The following is a 16,805-nucleotide window of genomic DNA, read 5'->3' on the forward strand; positions in this document are numbered from 1 at the left end:
GCAAAGCCTAACACATTTAGAAACTGGATTCCAAAGCAGCTGCTAAAACCTCATTTTTACGTTTAATCTTGGTGAGCCGTCCTTCTTACACTGTCAGTTTGGTTAGGATATCTCAGCTACACCTCACAATATGTCGAAAGGAAATAGATGCATGCTGTGAGGAGCTGGTAATTTTATTGGGTTCCTCTACCTTTAAAAATCTGTTACTAGGACAAGTCTGGTTTCTGGACTCCTTTTTTGTAGGGAAATTGAGGCAAACGTTTTTATGTGGCCCTATGGTGTCTGCTCACAACAAGAAGAATTTATATACATAAGGATAATTAGCACAGTATTGCGCCCATTAGGATAAAATAACCGTCAGCAAGGACAAAAAGCAGATCAGCACCATGCATTCAGCCTAAGTGCCGCACATAAAAATACTTGCTAACTGCATTACACAAGACGGCAGCAGGACAATAAACTTACTATAAAAACAACTTTGCATATATACCAGTATACACACACACACACACACACACACACTTTATATCTAAAATTTCACTATTTTTTCATACCTGCATTTCCCGCCCCCTTCCCCCCAAAACAGTGTGAACAATGTATTGATAGAACAAAATTTAAGGAAGCCTAATAATTAATTTGAGAGTATATAAAGCTGTGGGCATTTGTAGTTCTTAAAGATTTAAGTCTAAAGAGTCCTCTAAATTAAGAAAGCTTTAACTAGCAGAAATTCTGCTCACTTGAGAGACTGGCAGCTTCCAAAAAGCAAATATTCTAAGTAATTATTCCCACAAAATAATAATTTTACTACATTCATTTCCTTCCTTTCCTCCAAGAAGCTCAAAATAGTGTACAGTGAGTGGTACCTCAGTTTTCGAATGTAATCCGTTCCGGAAGATGGTTTGAGTTCTGAAATGTTCGAAAACTGAAAACTAAACAGCTGACAGCTAGGCCTCAGGATCTTGCACTCAGCGGAATCTGCGTGGCATGTTCGACTTCCGAGGCGTGTTTGAAAACCGAAGCACTTACTTCTGGGTTTACGGCGTTCATAAACTGAAATGTTCGTCAATGGAGATGTTCGAAAACCGAGGTACCACTGTATATGGTTCTCCCTCTCCACATTTTATCCTCACAATAACCCTGTGAGGTAGGTTAGGCTGAGAGTTGGTGACTGGACCAAGATCACCCAGGGAGCTTCTCTCTGGTCTCTTAGGTGAGGTCCAGATCCGACATTCCAAACACTATGCCATTTTGGCTATCAAATTACCTATTTTATATACCAGAATTACAGTACTATCTGGTACTGAAGACAAACACATATATTTTTTTTTAATTGTTGGCATGGGATAAATCCTACACTGATAAAAAATTTAACAGATCCAGCCTCTTTATTTCAGATGCATAAGCTCCTCAAAAAGCTCCTTCTACTATTTGACTGTCATGCAAAAATGCTGTAAGATTAATGAGGCAGAAAAGCAGTCTGGGTATAAAAGTGGGCTTAGAAGGTTAGGAAAGCTCAACTGCTGCATGAAGTCATGAGCAAAAGACTTGGGCAACTCATGTTAACCTAACCACATCAGGCTTGGTGCCCGTAGGCAGATTCACAAAAACCATATGCTGCAAATTATCCAGAACAAAGGAAATAACGTTTAAAGGAAATTGTTTCCCAACTTCTGAGTTGTATATTAGAGCTTGTTCCGTATTATATGGACAACACACACACACACACACACACAGAGAGAGAGAGAGAGAAAGAGAAAGAGAGAGAAGTTATATACTATAAAAGTGACATAGTTTTTAACTTCTGCATACAGTAATCTGTTACCAAAACCAGCAGCTCCTTATCAATCATATTCATGCAATACAGCTGTTGAATGATTTTCTCATGTGTCTTCCATAACCAGCAAAATCACAAATTATCCAGGGCTTTTTCATATGCCAGAGAAAATATTCTCAGTACAAAATTCACTCAATAGTTTCACTAAACAGGGTAGAACTGAGATGCATATATGTCTTCACGGCTGCCAGTTTTCCTGACCTTGTAACTGGATAGATATTTCACATCAGGCAAAGAATAAACTTTGCATGAACTTATTACAAGAAAAGTTGAAAAGTACTTTACCATTCCCCCCTACAAATTGCTAAGGAGATGACCTCTCTAGAACTTTGAATGCATATATAATTTGGTGGTACTGTGAAATTATTGTTGTTATTATGTTAAACTCTTACATTGGCTAGGCAGCAAAGGGCATGATTTTGCATGAATGAAACCCCAGAATCAATTCTCCAAGTTTGGTCTCCCAATAAAAGACTTTGGGACGCAGAGTCATGAAAATCCTTTGCTTGAGATCACTGAATGTTTCTGACAGAACTCACAATACTGGGCTAAATGGGTCACTGACGACACTTAGTGAAAAGCACCTTCTTATATTAAAAATATTGCTTTGCCAACTAATGTGAAGGCAGGCTTCAAAATGTGGCTTTCTGTTTCGCCTTCTTAAAAAACTTATTGAATTACTTGAACCATGGCACATCAAAGGGTGGTTGCAAGATGTGGAAAGAGGGTTGTAGCTAAGGCTTTGAGGAAAGGTATTGTTTGCAGGACGTTATGTATGCCTTTAACGTAGAAGAAACTGCTTGAAGAACCTTCCACTCAATTTGGGGGTGTGGGAGTCTCTCAAACATCCATTCTCACTAGGAACAAAAATCAGCAAAGCTCTTGGGTAATCTGCAGCTAACAGAGCCTTATTTAAACAGCAAAGAGTGCTATGGAAAAGTTGTGCCTGGGCCAAATTACAGGGAAATGATTCGCTGTGCACCCTCACCAACGCCATCAGTATAAAATGTAACAGAGGCTTTGGCTGAGATCACACCATACATTTAAAGCACATTTCCCCATACAAAGAATCACTAGAACTGTAGTTTACCCTGCACAGAGCTACAATTCCCAGCATATACTTTAGGTGTATGGTGTGTGTATGCAGCCTCAGTCAGTGATGTGCTGTTTTGTGCTGTAGCTGCACAGCAGCCATGCTGGAAAGAAGAAGCCTGACGAAGCTTCTGCTGACATTCATACACTACGAAGGAGGTGAAAGTTTCAATAGCCTGGGTCTCAACTTCTGTGGGAGTGAATGATGGGGTACCTAATAAAGAAAGGATCCTGACAAACCCCTGATGTTCCATGCTGTCCTTGGAATGAGCACTTATTAAAAATTTGCAAATACTTCTAAGCAGCATTTTGGGATTTCCTATAGGTATCAATTATTTTCCAAGAAGGAGACCTACAAGGTCATTCTGTATGTCAACAAAGATATATAAGTAGTGAAAAACATTTGATTCCAGTCAATAATGGTGTTGAGGAGACAGAGGTCTGGGAATGCCCAGCTTAGAAAGAAGCAATGACATGCTAATATATATTTGCTTTTTATGAGACACACACCCTATTTTAATCTGGCACAGAAAGGTTTTGATTTTCTTCCAATGGAGAGCTCGAACTACACCACAAGGCGACAAAACCATTCTCTGTGCTTAATACTGTTGTCTCTTGTCCAGCAACGATAGCGCTGTTCTACCTTTTTCAGGAATAGAAAATGTCACCCTCTCCTAAGAAACATCTGTGGATGATTCCTCCCGCAAATGTGGCGGTCCTCAATTTGTTGGCTAGTAATCAAATGCAAACCAAACCATATGTGTGCCAGATGTACAGAGCTACACATACTGCCATTGCTAGACAACATGAAAACTGCCAAGTATGTCAGTTACTGGGCTTAGACACAGCCAAAGGTGGAAATCTCTCAAGGCAAAAATCCTACACCACCCTGAGATACCATTACATTGTCTTCCTATTGCTTCTCTTTTATCTTCTCCCTAGTTTTGCATGGACATCTGCGGATGCGTTAGGTTTTCTGAACAGAAAGAGTGTCACGTTGATGCAAGCTCAGAGGTTATTTAAAAATAATTTCTTTTATGTATGCTACAACAGCAGCAAGGATAGGTAAAGGTAAAGGTAAAGGTACCCCTGCCCGTACGGGCCAGTCTTGACAGACTCTGGGGTTGTGCGCCCATCTCACTTAAGAGGCCAGCGCTTCCGGGTCACATGGCCAGCGTGACGAAGCTGCTCTGGCGAGCCAGAGCCGCACACGGAAACGCCGTTTACCTTCCCGCTGGTAAGCGGTCCCTATTTATCTACTTGCACCCGGAGGTGCTTTCGAACTGCTAGGTTGGCAGGCGCTGGGACCGAGCAGCGGGAGCGCACCCCGCCGCAGGGATTCGAACCGCCGACCTTTCGATCGGCAAGCCCTAGGCGCTGAGGCTTTAACCCACAGCGCCACCTGCGTCCCCAGCAGCAAGGATACTCATCGCTAAAAGCTGGAAAACTCAAGAATTACCCACACTGGAAGAATGGCAGATGCAACTGATAGACTATATGGAATTGGCGGAGATGACTGGCAGAATCCGAGACCTGGGAGAAGAACTGGTGGAGGAAGACTGGAAGAAATTTAAGGACTATCTACAAAAATATTGTAAATTGTATGAATGTTAAGAAAGATGTAAGATTAGCAAAAACATGGCTTCAACAAACTAGTTATAAAGAATATAAATTTAAATTTAATTGGAAGACGAAAAGATAAATTTTGGATAAGTAACATTTTATGATTAAGTTTCAATAAGAGTATGTTAAATCCCAAAATTTGAGATATTAATATTGGAAAATTATACTATATGAATTAAACCAAGTTAATAATTTGCTGGTAAAATTTATGAGTTTAGAAAGCAGGAACAAGGGTTGTGAGGAAGTCCAAAGATGAATATGAAATGTGGATATTGGAAAAGATTGTGTTATTATCTATGTATTTTATTGTTAAACAAAAATTTAATAAATATTATAAAAAAATAAAATAAAAATAATTTCTTCAGGCACTATGGCTTGGATCCAGACATGTCTTTGCAGAAGCAGAAGGGCCAAGTTCCCCATTCTGTTGCAGCCCCCCCCCCCCGTTCCAGTCCCATCACACTCTGTACTAAATGTTCCCTCAGTCTTCAGGGGCAGCAGCTGAGTCATGAACCAGGAGAACCCCGGTTGCATGAGTAGAATTCCAACCATCTATCTCTGGACCCAACCTTTCATTCTAATTTTATTTTTCTGTCATCAGTTGACGACATTGGAATTACATACAGTAACAGCTTATCTCTGCATTTGGGGAGGGGTTGTGGGTCAGTGGTCCTATGATTCACTCTACATCTATCCTAACACGTGCCAGCAGCAGGGGATACAATTGTCTCTGTCTCACCTCTCATGAGCAGACATTGGCTGACAAGACTGGAGATGATGATGATGATGATGATGATGATGATGATGATGTTTGTTCTTATGCTCTGGTAAGCTGTAATCCCATCCCTCCCAGTCCTAGCACACCAAGAACTACTGAAATTACATCTTAAAATCAGAAAACTCAAAAATTTAATTTGTTGATTGGCCAATGAGCTTGCTGCTTTGCTGCTCCTTCGTAGTACGGAATACTGCAAGAGGGTTGAAACTAGGCATCTCTACAAGACAGCCACTTTAGGTGTAACACACCCAATTTCTAGGACAGGAGTGCCTACTTTCTCTCAAGCAAGCAATTATACAAATGTGTGAAATAATTTACATCTTTCTTATGAGAAAAGGCTAGGCATGTTTAGGAATTTAAGAAAAATGGCAACTAAGGCAGATATTTATAGTGTTATGCATGGTGCAGTGGTACCTCAGGTTAAGTACTTAATTCGTTCCGGAGGTCCGTTCTTAACCTGAAACTGTTCTTCACCTGAAGCACCACTTTAGCTAATGGGGCCTCCCGCTGCAGCCGGAGCACGATTTCTGTTCTCATCCTGAAGCAAAGTTCTTAACCCGAGGTACTATTTCTGGGTTAGCGGAGTCTGTAACCTGAAGCGTATGTAACCTGAAGCGTATGTAACCCGAGGTACCACTGTATAGGGGTCCTCGTGGGGCAGCAATAAAACTGCTATGGTTTCCGATTGGATGGGGGACTGCATGTTGAGATTCTTGCATTGCAGGGGAATGGATTAGATGACCCTTAGGATGTTTCCCAATGCTACAATTTTATGATTCTATGTATAGGAAAAGTCAGAATAGACAGCATTAGTCTCCTTTTCTCACAGCACTACAATTTGAGACCCCTTAATGGAATTGATTGGCAGCGGACTGAGAACATACAAAAAAATCCCACCCCATACTTCTTCATACATAATCAGTTTGTGAAATTCATTGCCGTAGGATCAATGATCACTAGCTTAGATTTTAAAGTGGACTAGAGGAGTAAGTGGCAGATATGGTGCAGCAACAGCTGAATGTTAGGGCTGCCAAGTAGAACTTCCAATTCAGAGCCAGTGTGCCTATGAATTCCAATTGCAGGGGTGGGAAGCAAGCAGAAGGAAAAGTTATTGCCTATTTCATGTTTCCTGGAAGAATCTGGCTGGTCCCTGTGCAAAACATGATGCTGAACAAGAGGGATGCACAGCTATAGAATGTAAAATATGCACCTGAAGGTTATTTTATTATTATTAACTTCTGAAAACATCTCCATGCACAAGGTTCCTTTCAAGATGCAAGCAACACTCACCTTGCTGTATGTCCTTCATCTCCAAATGTAAACTGGAAATCAAAATTCCTACAGTCTGAGATCTCTTTCCATCCAACAGTTTGATAATCTGGAAATAAAAATAGTTGGTCATACTTAAATGTCCAAATAAATATGAAATGTAAAGCAAGCCAACGTTTTTTAAAAAGCGACTTATATGTGACTTCCTTTCCCCTTCATCTTTCATGGTATTTTCTTTTTTAAAAACTGTATGCCAGGAATAGATGATAATATGAAAAGTCAGATTGCTGTGAGGGGGAAAAGCCTACACACAGTTCTGTGAATCCAACAGTAATGAGAGCTTTACAACCATTATTGAAATCCAGCAAATAAGTGTAACCTAGAATTATTTCTAATTCATTTTTATGGCACTATGTATGTGCCTACAGAACGGGAAAATAAAATCTATGTATACTTTCCAAGAAAAAAATTCACCTTTACCTGCCACCAATTTTAAGGGTGTGTGCGTAACTCTTCCACTTAGATTTCTGACTTGGATTAGGGCTGACCCAATACATTTTGTTTCTTCAGAGTGAAAGACAAAATTGCACCTCCTCCTGTTTCACATACAGAAAGCAACTATGTTGGCAGTTGGATCTTACTTTGATGTTGGAAAAGGACAGTGTCCTCTGCTACAGCTAAGGGTGGCTAGCTCTCTTAGGAGGCACAGGGCATGTTGTGTGGCACACACAATTCTGCTCTTCAACACTTAGACAACATCTCTCACCTCCCAGCACCTGCTGCCTGAGACAAATGCCTCACTCTGCATAATGGTAGGGCTGGCCCTGACAGATTCAGATGTGCAGGGCCTATACTGTTAAGATTCCTGCTCTGTGATTGCAGTCATGGGATTGTTGTCTATCACATGATAGTGTATGTTTTCACTCCACAGAGTGGGAAGTGACGGAGACAGGATGTTTGTGTTCTGGTGTTCCATGAAATGGGACTATTGTCCTTTGTTCTTTCTCTTTGCTGTCTGATGCTAGAGAGAGAAGGAGCCATGTTGCAGTGCTCCGTGTGTGTTTATATGTAAATAAAGTAGATTAGCCAAAATGCTGAGTTGCTGAGGACTGTTATCCAAGCTGCAAAGATTCTGAGGATCCCTAAGTGTGCCGATGTCAGTTGGCATCGGTCGCTGTGATGTTTGGGCAGAAGAAAGCTTTTGAAGCTCCTGAACAATCGACCAGGAGGGAGAGAACATGCCAGTTGGGCATGTGTCTCTGCCAGGGTCCTACTCGAGAGTAGGATGGGCTCCTGACATATACATGTCTATGTAGAAATAAATGTCATTGAATTCATTGAGACATACACTAAGGTAAGTGTGTATAGTACAGCAGTCTAAATTAGTTTAATTTCAGTTCCCTTAACTGCTCCTACAGGGGACGCGGGTGGCGCTGTGGGTAAAAGTCTCAGCGCCTAGGACTTGCCGATCGAAAGGTCGGCGGTTCGAATCCCCGCGGCGGGATGTGCTCCCGTCGCTCGGTCCCAGCGCCTGCCAACCTAGCAGTTCGAAAGCACCCCCGGGTGCAAGTAGATAAATAGGGACCGCTTACTAGCGGGAAGGTAAACGGCGTTCCGTGTGCTGCGCTGGCTTGCCAGATGCAGCTTGTCACGCTGGCCACGTGACCCAGAAGTGTCTGCGGACAGCGCTGGCTCCCGGCCTATAGAGTGAGATGAGCGCACAACCCTAGAGTCTGTCAAGACTGGCCCGTACGGGCAGGGGTACCTTTACCTTTTAACTGCTCCTACAGATTTCAACAGGACTTAAAAGTTGAACCAACTTAGTCTGCACCCAATGCCAATGGGATTTAAATCTACTTAACTTTGGCTGTAACGTGCCCAGTTTCAATTCTTAGAATAAAAGTATGATGGATGCTCAGAGATTTTCTGAACTCATGTCTACATAATAATGGGTGCATATTTTTTGGTCTCCATTCACTATTTTATTAAATAACAAAACAATTTTTAATAACAAAAAATTAGAGGGACAGAAGAAATTTTACCATAGAGTAGATCTACAAGTTAAATGGAAGTTTGTCACAGACATTTCTGAAGTTATAAATGTTATTTGATGAACTTGGCAGCAGATTAAATTCTAATAGGGGTAATTAAAGGCTTAAGTAGAGTGCAATTTGTATAGCATTCACTGACCTCCAGGTTGACCCTTTTCAGAGGAAAATTCATAGGCTGTCATAAACCCCATTAGGCATGCCTAGTTTGAGGCAAAACTTTTCCAGACGACACCTCATACCGGCAATATTATATTTGAAACTACTACATTTGTAGGTATGCTCTAAAGATAGGATCAGGTTAGCTCGCACAACTTTCCTACTCCAGTATCTTATTTTAAACTGCAAATGCCTTTAATATTACATAATTTAAAACTATTAGAGAGAGGTTCACTTCAGAACAAAACAAGCTTTATATTTATCACCTTTTATGGGAAGAAAGTACATATAATGCCAAACTAGACTCTGGCTACCTGAAATAGTCTGAGCAAAATGATCAAAAATCCTGTAGGGCTGAAATTTGTCACACTGGATAACAAATTGTTAAGTCAAGAGAATAAAGGCCTACCTAGGGCACACTGGCTTTCTGTTAGCCTTGAGTAGTAGCTGAGCTGTTACTGACTGGCAGGCAGATGAGCGCTGTTGTCCCAACATGATATTTGCTGTTGAATCAAGGGGCATACTGCCTTTGATACTGGAGGTAGTGCAGAGTATTTTATCCTCCATAGCCGTATCCCCCTTTAAAGCCATCTAAGTTGCCATCTATCACAAATGCTGCATTCAGTAATGGGGTTTATTGCATTAGTTTTACTGATTATAATGCTGGCGCTTCTTGTCCTGATTTTAATGTTCCTCTTACAGCTCAGTATTTTTGTATGTGATGGAACAGCTTTTTTAATAAGACGCTCCACCACGTGTCAGGCTAAAATTTAAACAGCAGGAAATAACTTTACAACAGGTTACCACCCCCAATTTTTGTTACTTGAAATTGCAATGCAAAACTGCTCCCATGGTTTTCTGCATTAACGGGATCGCAAAACAGATCCCACCCCTCACCAACCCCCCCCACAAACAACTGATGTAGAAATTAGTACTAGGCCTCTCTCCCTGATTTCCAAAAGTGGCTTTTACGTCATGTGAGAGATCACATAAAATGTAGACATTATCAGGTAAGGAAACATTGGGAAAACAGTGCAGTCTTGACTGTAGTCTAAGTGGTAGAGAATTCCATAATAATAATAATAATAATTTGTTATTTATACCCTGCCCATCTGGCTGGGTTTCCCCAGCCACTCTGGGTGGCTCCCAGCAGAATTAAAAGCACAATATGTGCTGTACGTCCTTTCATATGCTCCAAATCTTCCAACATTCCGTTTCACTGAATGATGCCGCCTACTGCTATTATCTGAGACAGAAAAAAATATCTCTATGATCTTTCTCTACACCATGCATCGTTTTTTATACCTCTGTGATCTCCCTCCTTCTCTCCTCTGTAACCACCAAGCTGAATGCAGCCCACCAGGCATGTGCATTGCTTGCTTGGAACTGCAGAAAAAGTGATTTGTCAAGCACCTTGCAAGCCCTAATGCACTGACTGCTGAGAAGCAGCTTTTATCTTGGTGGATCACAGATTCAGTGGGTATGCACTAAATTAAGGTTTGGAAAGACCAGATTGTTCCATCTGGCCCCAGCTAGTGAAAGATGCTTCGAGCTCCCAGAAGTACGCACTTTGCGCACAGATGACAGTAGTATGTAAGCAAACAACTTCCTAGCTGTTGCCAGTTGATGATAACGATACGCCAGCTGGCAGGATACGCCTAAGCAACAGACATGGCAGCAAACTGTCTGCCTCTTCTCTGGTTACTAAATATACCAAGGAAATAGATGCAGTATCTCCAGAGCCTGCGACAAGAATGTAAATGCTGCGATCCCATGCTTCATCTTTCCCTTGTATAAACACAGGGGTTGTCACAGCCAGTGCAAGCCTTGGTCATGTTAGTACTAAAAGTAAAAATTCAAAAATAACATCCCTCCTTCCGAACCATGCTGCAAGCCGATGCTCACAGGAGCAGGAATTAGGAAAATGGTGCTCCCTCCGAAATCCACCACCTGCAGCAAAAGCTTACACTCACTATGTAAGACCAGTCTGTAGCAGAATTTCACTGGGTCAGCATGCCAGACACTCAAAAACTATCCAGAGAAAGAGTTCTTCTCTGAAAGTAAAGGACAATTCACACATATCTTGTTTTTTTTAATGATTATCAAGCTTGTTAACCTGGGCTCAGAATATGCTTGCAGTGAACAGGCCCTGTGAGTGATCAGCTATGACCAGATATTGTGATTTTGGAACTCTAACATGTAGTCAGTAGAGAGAAGAATAACCACTTACGTCACAACAACAGGGGTGCAATTACCAGGGGCACAAAAGGATACAGGCCCTTTGACAAGCTACTCACTTGTATGAGTTCACAGTGAGTGTATTTTGAATCAGGATTGAAAGGATGGGATCACAAGTATGCACATTGCATGAAATGGCCCATTACTAGTTCCAAATAAGTCAGTGAGCAATATATTTAGGAATGGGACCTTTACAAAATAAATAATACTTATAATACCATATTATTATTAGTCTTAATGGTCTTAATGTTGTGTAAATATATTTAGGATTGGCAGCATTCTTATAACATTCTGACCCAGGATGGTGTAACACTGAATTATGAAGCCATCTTTTCAAGAATCGTGGAACATTGTAATTGTTTTTATCATTATCTCACAATTACAAAATAGGCAAAAACATAAAAAAACCCTGATGACAGATATATCCTCTTTTTAAAACCACTCTCATTCAAAAATATTGACACTCATCGTAAATGAGAACATGTGCTAATAATTACTTGAAATGAGTTAGAGATAATGGACAACAGAAAAGCCATTATCTTCAGTGGGTTTCTTTTTCTGACTTTGATATGATAATCATAGCACTAAAGAGCCAAAGGTGATTGATGGAGTCTTATTTAGATCATGCAGATGACACAAATTATGTGACATTTACCCCTTGACTTTGTAGGAAGAAAATATAACGGCATCAAATTGAATGTTAGCATCCACAAGAATCATTAATATCCAGTAGATATAGAAAAAAAAATAATACTGTGAATATTCAAATGTAAAAATCCTACTCTCTATACAGTTTTCATTCCACACATGGGACAGCCATCAAGTTTGCTACAAATACAATGGCTTTAACCCCTATGCCTCTTGCCACAAAGCGTGAACGACAGGCATGTTTACTAAAGCATGCATCTGGGAGCCCTGATTGGCTACAGCTCCACAACGTGTTATATAAGTGTTTGTGGTTGTATGCCTATTATTCACATTTTTGTGAGTATGTGGTGGCAAATATCAGTACAGTATCAGTGCACCTTGGCAACACGATAGTTGTGTAAAGAAAGGGTAAAAGGGTGGGGGGGTAAAGGACCCCTGGACGATTAAGACCAGTCAAAGGCGACTATGAGGTGCGGTGCTCATCTTTCTTTCAGGTCGAGGGAGCAGGTGTTTGTCCACAGACAGCTGTCCAGGTCATGTGGCTAGCATGACTAAACCGCTTCTGGTGCAACAGAACACCGTGATGAATGCCAGAGCGCACAGAAACGCCGTTTACCTTCCGCCGCAGCGGTACCTATTTATCTACTTGCACTGGCGTGCTTTCGAACTGCTAGATTGCAGGAGCTGGGACAGAGCAATGGGAGCTCACCACCATCATGCAGATTCGAACTGGTGACCTTCCAATTGGCAAATCTGAGAAGCTCAGTGGTTTAGACCACAGTACCACCCACATTCCAGGTTCTAGGACCCCATTCTATGATGCCTGATCATTAACTGAACTTCAAAGTGTACAGACATATTTATTTAATGCTTTCAAGAAGAGAATTTTCCCAAAGTGGCTTAATATTTGCATATATACTCTGATGTGAACTAGGCTCTTTGGGTGTGGGTAGAATCAACGAACTGGACCATAAAGAAGGCTGATCGCCGAAGAATTGATGCTTTTGAATTATGGTGCTGGAGGAGACTCTTGAGAGTCCCATGGACTGCAAGAAGATCAAACCTCTCCATTCTGAAGGAAATCAGCCCTGAGTGCTCACTGGAAGGACAGATCGTAAAACTGAGGCTCCAATACTTTGGCCACCTCATGAGAAGAGAAGACTCCCTGGAAAAGACCCTGATGTTGGGAAAGATGGAGGGCACAAGGAGAAGGGGATGACAGAGGACGAGATGGTTGGACAGTGTTCTCGAAGCTACCAGCATGAGTTTGACCAAACTGCGGGAGGCAGTGGAAGGCAGGAGTGCGTGGCGTGCTCTGGTCCACGGGGTCACAAAGAGTCGGACACGACTAAACGACTCAACAACAACAACAACAACAACAACAACAACAACAAGAATCAACAAAACAGATCTCCATGCATTCAGACACTCAAGTTGGGTATCAATGAGAAATGTAGTCTATTAGCATGGAGAAGAAAAGGTGTTTGCTCTGCCCTGTTACCGTGCTCTTTCTGTATCGCCCCAGCCAGCAGCGGCCTTTGTGGAGCCGCAAGGTCACCCTCCTGACACCATTGTTGCTGTAGCTTACCTGGATAGGATTCGGGTAGGGAAAGATGGTGGATAGGTCAGGGCTGCACAATGACACTGGTGGAGCAGGCCAGTGTGCCCACACAATCTCATCCTCGCTGCTGCCCTCTCCTGCACCAGCCCCATCCAATTAAGCTGCAGTGACATTATTGTAGGGAGGATGGCTGAACATGAATTGGGGTCTAGGCTTGTGTGTGGTGCTAATGGTTATGCTCCGTTTTAATGGAGTTCTCAAGCCATTAATAAGAATGTGACAGAATTCCAGTATGAATTTTAGACACAGCCATAGTTAAGCACTTCATACTATTGTCAAACCTTCAAAGCAAGTCTGAAGACAATTCAATCCCAGGTGTGGGCAATCATTGAAAAGAAAAATCTCAGCCTAAGCAATGACAGATTGGGGCCACCACATATAAGATCTGTCATTTGAAGATCCTTTTGTATTTCATTGTTCTTGTTGTATTACTGAAACCTAAAATGCATATAAGAAAGATACTCAATAAAAACCTAAATTATTATTATCTAAAAAGATTAAGTTAAGGTTGCAATGCAGTGATACCTTTTTGGCTTTTGTTTTCTTTTCATAAGACTCTGCTAATGGCTTTTTCTTTTCCTGAGCTGTTTCTTTGGAGAATAAGTATTCAAATTCACTGGCATCACATATGTCAGGCTCTTCCAAAGAATCCCACAGAGTTGGTGCCGTGTTTTGACTAAAATTGGAAAAAGGCAAAATAAAATTACCACAATGTCTCTTTCAAAGTTACTTACTTACTTTACCACATATTTAAAACTCCATCAATATTTAGTACATCTGCCTTTGGACTGGCCTACTATTTAGAAAGAAGTTCCATACCCAAATCTTTATACTGCTCAATACACTGTTTTGTAATCATGTCTTCCCCTACCTGGAACCTTCCAGATGTTGCTGGACTGCAACTCCCATCATCCCTGACTAATTGCTATGGTGTCTGGGGCTGATGGGAGTTGGAGTCCAACGACATCTAGAAACCATCAAACTGGGGAAGGTTAGCATATTCAATGTGTTTTCCTCACCGCTGCATAGATTGCGTAGCTTTTCAACACACAGATTGTGTATTACTTATTATTTTAAATTATTTGCATGGACTCAAGATTGCAGGTGATCTGACAAGTATTCTGAACATATACAAAATAATGGGGAGGGGATTCTAGGCAGAATGCAAGCACAACCTAGCCAAATATTGACAGTATCTTCCATATTCGCTTCTTCATATTAATACTACAGTTAGTATTACCACTGAATGGTGAGATCTATAATTTAAAAAACAATCTCATTTTAATGTTTCATTCTCTGCTTTGAGAATCTTTAGTAACAAAAGAGATTAGATTGCTTTTCTTTGGCAACTACTGATTCTTAATAAGAAATTTATCTCTTGGTTTTATTAGTAGCAGCTGGTATTTTCCCTCCAGCAGGTGTCACTCACATGACATTTTATTCCTACTTGTCATTTCATATCAAGCCTCACCTCCCCCCCCCCCCCCCGCTAAATTCCCATTAAAAATAAAAAATCAAGGCTCACAGAATAAGCAATATTCAGAAATGAAAGTATCAGATCTGGTCACATCTTCTACAATGCAAACAGATTCGAGTAAACCTTATAACTAAAAACGCAGATGAAGAAAATGTTATAAATGCTACTTTTAATATAGTACCACATTTAGTTATAGAATGGTGCTTGGGCTGTATCAACTGATTTGCTGACGGAGATATACTCTTAACCAACTTCCACAACAGATAGAAAACAGAAATTTGGTAACGGGGGAAAGACATTTTTAATGTCTCTCCCTCAACATTTGGGCACATAAACCTGGTTCAGACATCTTAATCTGATCCTGGCTTCCTATCTAGGTTTGTCAGCAGTGATCCACCCACGCTTTCTCAGTTTGGATACCCTTCCTTCCTTCCTTGGAGGTTTTTAAGCAGAGGTCGGATGGCCATTTGTACTGGATGCCTTAGCTGAGATTCCAGCATTGCAGGGGGTTGGACTAGATGACCCTTGGTCCCCTTCCAGCTCTAAGATCCTATGAAAAAATAGCGGTAGCCAGGACAGAAACACTAAAGCCAGACATACACAGGGAGGAGGGAAGGGGAGTAGAGAGCTCATGCGTACAGAAAAAAAGAAGTTCCAAATAATAATAATAATAATAATAAATTTTATTTATATCCCGCCCTCCCCAGCCGAAGCCAGGCTCAGGGTGGCTAACAACATTAAAACAGTATGACATTATAAAACATTATAAAAATGAATTAAAATCAAAATTGATGGCAACCATAAACTAAAGCTTTGTAAAGATTGCCAGAGGAGGGGGTCAGGCTGCGCCCTGACCAAATGCCAGGTGGAACAGCTCTGTCTTGCAGGCCCTGCGGAAAGATGTCAAGTCCTGCAGGGCCCTTGTCTCTTGTGACAGAGCGTTCCACCAGGTTGGAGCCGCAGCCGAAAAAGCCCTGGCTCTAGTTAAGGCCAGCCTAACCTCTCTGAGGCCTGGGACCCTCAAGGTGTTTTTATTTGAAGATCGTAAGTTCCTCTGTGGGGCATACCAGGAGAGGCGGTCCCGTAGGTACGAGGGCCCTAGGCCGTATAGGGCTTTGAAGGTTAAAACCAGCACCTTAAACCTGATCCTGTACTCCACCGGGAGCCAGTGCAGCTGGTATAGTACTGGATGAATGTGATCTCGCAGCGAAGACCCCGTAAGGAGTCTCGCTGCGGCATTCTGCACCCGCTGGAGTTTCTGGGTCAGTCTCAAGGGCAGCCCCACGTAAATAAGGATATGGTGTTATTGCTGTTTGTTATTTGATCTCTATGAATTCATAGTCCACTCTTTTGTCTTCATCAAGCTAAGCAAAGAATAATAATAAGAAAAAATAATAATAATAGAGAAAGTGGGCAGGCAAGGACAGGAGAGCTGCCTGTCTAGGGTGAGTGGGAGGACATTTCATCACAAACTTAGGGGCAATACAACGGTCATCACTGCACTTTAGAATGCGGACCCTACATCAACTTACATATAAGGCATTCCTTTGTATAAATTCCTAGGAATTTTGCTATGCAGTAATCAGTACTCGGTGGAGAGATGTATTTCCAGGCAAGTAAAATTATGTTGCTTACTGACTTGTGCTTATATTGTGCTTAGTGAATTACACTTAGTAAAGGTTATGTCGTTTAGGCTCCTGCTAGCTCGATGGGGCTTTCCCCTCCTTCCTCCCACTGTGCCTCACCCAAATCTACTCTGGAGGGACAGGTGAGCCCCCAGAACAGAGCTTGGGCAAGCAGAAATGCTTGTGCTGATCGAACAATAAGTGTGTGACACTGAATTCCTCCCTGGGACTGCAATCCTGTGCAAATCAGTGGGGATTATTGCTGAGAAGCATGCACAGGATTGTAAAGCCCTGGCTTTTGATGATGCCACTAAGACCAGATCCCTTACTAGGGAAATGTGAGGTGTGTTGTTCTAGCCTAGAGAAACATAACATTTCTCTTTCTAAACAAAG

The 16,805-nt window shown here is 41.6% G+C and overlaps 1 protein-coding gene across 1 annotated transcript in view; it reads right to left on the reverse strand.

The window, feature by feature from the left end:
* Positions 1–16,805, reverse strand: part of FMN1 (formin 1) — a 110,136-nt gene that overhangs the window by 53,764 nt on the left and 39,567 nt on the right. The window contains exons 5-6 of the mRNA XM_079954398.1: positions 13,836–13,986; positions 6,618–6,705 (exon numbers count right to left, since the gene is read on the reverse strand). Coding sequence (XP_079810524.1) covers positions 6,618–6,705; positions 13,836–13,986 — 239 coding nt within the window. The remainder of the gene's footprint in view (positions 1–6,617; positions 6,706–13,835; positions 13,987–16,805) is intronic.

This window comes from Podarcis cretensis (assembly GCF_951804945.1).
Source record: "Podarcis cretensis genome assembly, chromosome: 1".
In the NCBI taxonomy this organism is placed as follows: Eukaryota; Metazoa; Chordata; class Lepidosauria; order Squamata; family Lacertidae; genus Podarcis; species Podarcis cretensis.